The sequence below is a fragment of the Symsagittifera roscoffensis genome, chromosome 9, assembly GCF_963678635.1.
Source record: "Symsagittifera roscoffensis chromosome 9, txSymRosc1.1, whole genome shotgun sequence".
Classification (NCBI taxonomy): Eukaryota; Metazoa; Xenacoelomorpha; order Acoela; family Convolutidae; genus Symsagittifera; species Symsagittifera roscoffensis.
This window is the reverse complement of record NC_087070.1, coordinates 27,456,726-27,463,317: the sequence shown is the minus strand read 5'-3', so window position 1 is coordinate 27,463,317 and position 6,592 is coordinate 27,456,726. Positions and strand designations below refer to the sequence as shown.

General features: G+C 34.0%; 1 protein-coding gene across 2 annotated transcripts in view; it reads right to left on the bottom strand.

Moving 5' to 3' along the window:
• Positions 1-6,592, bottom strand: part of LOC134853936 (protein retinal degeneration B-like) — a 78,336-nt gene continuing 71,744 nt past the window's right edge. For both annotated transcript variants that reach the window (XM_063869924.1, XM_063869925.1), the window contains 2 exons: positions 4,171-4,655; positions 1-472 (listed from right to left, as the gene is read on the bottom strand). In XM_063869924.1, coding sequence (XP_063725994.1) covers positions 215-472; positions 4,171-4,655 — 743 coding nt within the window. In that variant the 3' untranslated portion in view covers positions 1-214. The remainder of the gene's footprint in view (positions 473-4,170; positions 4,656-6,592) is intronic.

Sequence of the window (6,592 nt, the reverse complement as noted above, 5' to 3'; positions counted from 1 at the left end):
TTTAACTTGAATTAATTAGACATAGGTGTATGTACAGAAACTATACGTTTGGCCAATTATTAGGAAATTGTATTCATAGAATATAATCACGATAGAAAAATAAAAATTTGCAGTGCACTGCACATGCATACTATATTTTACACTGTACGACAATAACGAAACTGTTCATTTTTTGCATTATTAGTTTCTACTAGTTAAATAACTCCGGGAAAGTTCAAGGTTGTTTGAGGTCATGTTTTGATTGTCTGCTTTCAGTGAGGGATAGTTGCGTGTCGCGTTTTGTGATGGATTGGATAGTGCCTAAAAGCTTCTCCCTCAGACGGGGTGATTTCGAGTTCGGTGCGGTTGGCATGGAGACTTCGGGTAGATTGCAACTGTCCTCTGAGATACAAACAAACTCGTTGTTGCTTCCCGTCACCGTAAGGGATGATGTTTTGGCGCGAGGAAAATCTGTGGCCGACTTTCTTGAACTCTGTTTAACATTGAACATTTTTCAAGCATTAGCAATTAAGGTTGATACATTTTTCATGTTTGAAATAATCGGGAAAATGTCGAAAGACACTAGCTTAAGCAAGATTGCTCGTATATCAGGGCAAAGCCCTGAATAATTCCACAGTACCTTAATTCATATCGAAAAGTTTTTGGGAAAAGAAAATCTTGAAAACCTATACATTTTGGACAATATCGAAGTGTAAAATTTTGAGTCGTACAAAATTAATACGACCAATTAGCCTCAGTTCAATGTGGAACGATTTTGTTGTGCGGGATAGATCACCATGCATAAATAATTCGCGTTACGCTCTCAGCATTATGAATAAACTCTTCAAAACGCGCATAATTTAGTCCAGAACATAGCAAATTTGGCAATTTTCAAACCCCCAGTCTTTACTAAAAATAATCGGAGTGAACTATTTTTTTTACATTTGAACTCAGGAATACGATATCTTCAATGGGGTATAAAAAATTTGAAGCTCTGAATATGTCGATAAATTGTTCAGAAATTGGAGCAAAAAAGAAATCATTGTCCCGACTTTCGTAACGAAAGTAACGGAATGTTTGTGCTCGGAGTGGGTTTCTTCAGACCCACTTTTGTTCTTCAGACGGAAGTGGGTTTCTTCAGACGGATTTTTTTAACTAACCATTTTTAACTTTTTAAAAAGACTATTTAACTAACCATTTTTGACGGAATTTTTTAAATATCATTCAAACGGTATTGTTGTCTTGAGCTTAAATTTGAAAATTTTGATCATTTTTGTAAAATTATGGGGGTTTAAAAATTGCCATTTTTGCCAATTTGGGACAATTAACGCGCGATATATTTCGCGCTATTAATGCGTGAGCATAGATTTAATCCTATTTAGAAAACGTTCCAAATTGGTTGGAGAAAGCTCGTTGTTCCGACTTTCGAAGAAAACGGAATATTTATGCTTGGTATGGTTTTTTTTAAACAGTCAATTTTCGCCGATCGAAATAATAGTTTTCAACAAAATTTTTTTAAAAACCCTGTAAACATATCGACTTCCTGAGTTCAAATTCAAAAAGATATTTTACCTCTGGTTTTTGTAAAACTTCAGAATTGAAAATTGCCAAATCGGCCATGTTCTGGACTAAATTAGGCGCGCTTTGAAGAGTTTATTCATAATGCTGAATCCGTAACGCGAATTGTTTATGCGTGACAAAGTATCTCGCTCAACAAAACTGATCCAAATTGAATTGAGGCTAGCTAATTGGTCGTATTATTTTCGTACGACTCAAAATTTCACACTTTGATTTTGTCCAAAATTTATAGGTTTTCAATATTTTCCTTCCCAAAAACTATTCGATATGAATTAAGGGACAGTCGGAACATTCTGGGCTTTGCCAAATAGCCCAAAAAATCAATCAACCCTATTTTTATCAGAAAATTAGTCACTTATTAAGGCTATTTGCATTTGCTTATCGGCACAAACTTATCGCTACGTCACACACAAGGTAAGCAGATTTTAGGCGTGGTTTTGTACTACTTCTTAAGTTCCGGCCTTCACATATGTGAAGGCTAAATGCTACGAATATTCGCAAACAGTAAAGAGAGACGAATCATGTAAAGTAGTCATGTTTAGGGAAGAAACAAATAACTAGAACCAAAATTGTCCAGTCAATGAAAGCTAGAATTATAAAAGTTTTTAAAATAAAAATTTATACAAAAAATTCAGGGGGGAAATAATGCTATCTTACGCAAAAATGTTAGGCAGAAATGGCAAAACTTAAGCGGTAGACAATGTGGCGGAACATTTGAAACGAATTCAGACCAGAAAAAATGCTAACGACATCCATGTATTACGCAGTCTCCTCACGCGGAATGTTACTTTTCTCAAAAACAGGCGTGCCGCGTTTGCAAAATTCCGTATACTTCTTAGAAAAATGTCCAAAAGTATTGAGGAAAGTCAGCAAGACTAGTCAAAGATCGGAACTCGCAGGAAAGCCTTTTTTGTTTAACCATTGAAATGTGCTTTAATTTATAATAACCAAAATTAATAATCGCAATGGGTTGAGTGTTATATTATCATATTCAAGCCCTTTCAGAACTGATTCGAACTCTTGAAATTCAAAAAGTGTTTCCAGTGTCGAGAACTTCCGCTTTGGAATGTTTTGGAGTTCTCACCAAATTTTGAGCGACTAAGGAGATCGTGACATTGTTATAGTTTTATAACAGTCCAAACCTTATAATTCAAATTGGGCCCTAAAATTTGGTTTTTAAAAGAAAAGTGAGCTTAAACACATAATTTAGCATTATGATCGACTAATTTGCTTACAATTTAAGATTGCGTTCAAGTCTTTTTGTCATACCACGAATAAAAAAAACTGATTGAAACGAAGGAAACTTTTTTTTTAGTTTTCTCATTATTATGATTTTTTTAAATTTTTTGCTACTTCCACCGCAACCGGTCATCCTTGTTGTTCCGACCACTTAAACAATGCGCAGGATTTGCATTCGGGTATTTTAGTTTTTTCTTTTTGTTTTTTTTCTCCACTCAAAAACAGGTACCACAAAACAATCAATGTGAATAGGTCGAGTGATATATCACATTGAAGCCCTTTCAGTCGTAATTCGAATTTTCAACCAAATTTCTCAGTATCAAGAAAACTGGTTTAAAACTTTAGAGCGAAAACAGCAAACTAGCAGGCTTAACTACGCTGAATTGAATTTAAGCCCTGAAAACTTAGTGGAAAAGTTATATATTTCTTTGTTTTTCTTCATTTTCCTCCAAAAATTTTTGGTCCAATTTGCATATATTGCTATGACTTTTAAATACGCCTAAATTATAGTTTTACGTCAGATCTTTTTTATCACACCACGCAAAAAAATCACTTATTTGAAAACTAACCTTTTTTGTAGTTTTTCAAAGACTATAGTCGGAATATTCTGTGCTCTTTGCACAGTAACCGGCTATTCTTGTTTATTTTAAAAAATAAAGAAAATTACTCAGAAACAAACAATCAATTTTCATTTTCGGGCCTAGATATTAATTATTCAAACATTATGAAGCTAAATAAACTTGGCTTTTTCTTATACTGCGCAGAAACAACAGATAAAATGTTTCAATAATTATTACATAGGCCCGATAATTAAAATTAATTGTTTAAGTTTTTGTTTAGGCCCGTTAATTTTTTAAACTTATTATTAAAATAAACAAGGAAAGCCGGTTACTGTGCACAGAATATTCCGACTATAGTCTTTAAAAAACTACAAAAAGTTTTGTTTTCAAATATGTGTTTTTTCTGCGTGATGTGATAGAAAGATCTGACGTAAAGCTATAATTTAGGCATATTCGACAGTCATAGTAATATATGTCAAAGCACATTCTATCAAAAAACCGCAAAAACACCACCATAAGTGGTACCATTATTTTCGACTTAGGTTGGAAAAAAATAGTCATACTATTACGCTACGCAACCAATTGTCAAAGTTTCAACCCTGTATGTGAAGTAGTTGTGGAGAAAACATTCGTTCATTCGACCAAATGATAATGAAAAAAGTTTTTTTTTGTCCAGTAACTGCAGTTCCTTCAGTTACAAGCCTAAATATGGTTATTGCTGATACTGGAAATCGAACATATTTATTCAACCTCACTGGTGTGAAAAAGTTTTCCCGTTTTCACTAGCTAGGATAACACCAAAAGTCAAAATAACCTGTATTGCAAAGTGAAGTGGACTTTTGGATGTCAACTGTTTCGACTTCAACCTCAGATTGGCCACGTGTGCTGGAATGCCATTTTTGGATATTATCTCACAATTTGCCAGAGACTGAGCCACATTTTTGGACCTAGGAGATGCTGCAAGTCGATCCGGGAAAATAAACAGCCGCTCCTGGGTAATGCCCAGCTTCAAGTACATTGCTAGATCTTTTTGGGATCCGTAAGCTGCGAAGTACGTCAGGTCTAAATTTTCTTTCAGTTGCTTCAGTAGATTAGCCTTCTTCGTCATGTTTTTCTCCGGGGTACTAAGTCCCTCTACAAACAGACAGATAGACGGCGGGAACCCATGAGCGTCCAGCCAGCTCTTCACTCGCTCCTTCATGATGTTGGGTCTGGCACTGGCATACACCACCAGGTATCCCAGTGCACTCCAGAATCTAACCAACTCCACCGAAGAACTGCGAAGCTTTGAATTGGAGCCTGCAAAAAGTCTCAAAAATTTTCTTATCTTCGTCTTGACAAAAGATCACTTTAAAAAAAAACGTGACAAATAAGACAACTGAAAGTTACATTTCGAACGAACCAAAACGGTAACAAAGCTGACAATTTATGAGCAGAAACAGTTAATACAAAAAATATAGAAAAGAGCAATGAATGCAAGTAAACAGAAAAAAGAACAATTTGCTGAAAAAATTTCATCTTTCGAAAATCTGAGAAAAAAAAGATGCCCCTGAAGCTTTTTGAAATTCTAGAAAAACTTATGGCTGGCACTTTTTTGATAACACAAACCTAACTTGACAAAACTGGACCAATAAAAAAGTTTTATTCCGCTGGGAACCTAAAAATTAAATACCACTTTCGAAACTAGAAATTTTTCATGTTTTTCGCGCCACTTCGTATTTGAAGAGTACTATTTACGTACCTTTTTTCAGATGAAATTCAATCAAATTCAAAAAGCGCATATATAAATAAAGGCATTCAAAAATGTATTAAAATGTATGAATCCACATCTGTAGTTATTACAGCAAATTACGACTTTTTCCTGAAAAAAAATCAAAAAGACTTGGTATGTTCATTACTCTTAAAAACCTCCCTTAAAAATCATTAAATTACCTCCTCAAAAAACTCACACGCAAAAAAAACAGTTTCGCACATCCAACAAGAAAATACGCCGATTAGGCATAAAAAAAACAAAAAAACAATAAGCCTAAGAAAAAACGTTGCCATGAAAAACTATATTTTCTATTAACAAATTTAGCAATGTGCGCGCTCCTGAGGTGAGCATGAAACTTTTTGATTCCCTTGAAACAAATAAAAATTAGGTCACTAAGTCAATAAAAAAACAGCCGAAATTATTTGGGCAAAACAATATTTTAAGCAAAAAAACAGCCAACAGACAGTTGAAGATTCATGAACACAAAGAAACAGAAAAAAGTATATGACATTAAATCTTTTTGAACTTCAAGAACAATTTATGATTGACACTTTTTTGATAAAGCTTACCCAATTTTAAAATAAGAAGTCGATCATGTTTTTTGTTACCTTTTTACTTTTCAATAAAGAAAATGAAGTGAACTTGTAAAGATTTTCTCAAGCTAAAATTTGATTTTTCATGGTTTGAATTTTGATTATTTCTATTTCATCAAGAACTAGAAAAATTACCAAGACCTATATAAGAGCATTCATTACGTTCATGACTCTTGAAAAAAAGAAGGAAAAATACGAAGTCAGGACTAGTTAAATTACGAAGAGCAAAAATCAATCAAAACACTTGAAGCAAAAAAAAACTTGCGTACAGCAAAACAAAAAACAATTCAACGATGTGCCAATTAAGCCGACAAAACATAAGCAAACAAGCACCATGCCAAATTTTTTTTTAAAACGGAAAATTTCTGGTTCGAAAAAAAACAGGACTTTTCATCAGATTCGAACCCACGACCTTTGCCGTCCTAGGCGTAATCGTTACCACCAGACCAAGTGTGCCGGAGACGTAAAGAAGTTTAAATTCAATATGAAATGACTCTAAATTTACCATACATAATGTTGACAATTCTGTCAACAAACAAACTTACGGGATAAAACTCTAAAAAACAGTTAATACACCCCTGCTTATCGCAAGGGTGAGTAGAACGGGTACTTGAAAAGCAAATAAGCTCAAATAGGGTCTGTTCTCTCGGTTGAATGAATGTAGATTTGAGAAAAAGATTCAGAGATCCTGTTGGGTACGTTGTTTACACAACCAGTCTACTTTACAAATGATATGGCAAAACAGTCTTTTATTTTCAAAAACACTTTAGGCGTGACGCTTTTTTGATAAAATTCACCCAATTTGAGAAAACTGGATCAAGATACAACTTTTTAACTCCGCTTGGAAATCTGATTATTTAATTCCACTTTCAAAAATAGAAGACAATCAC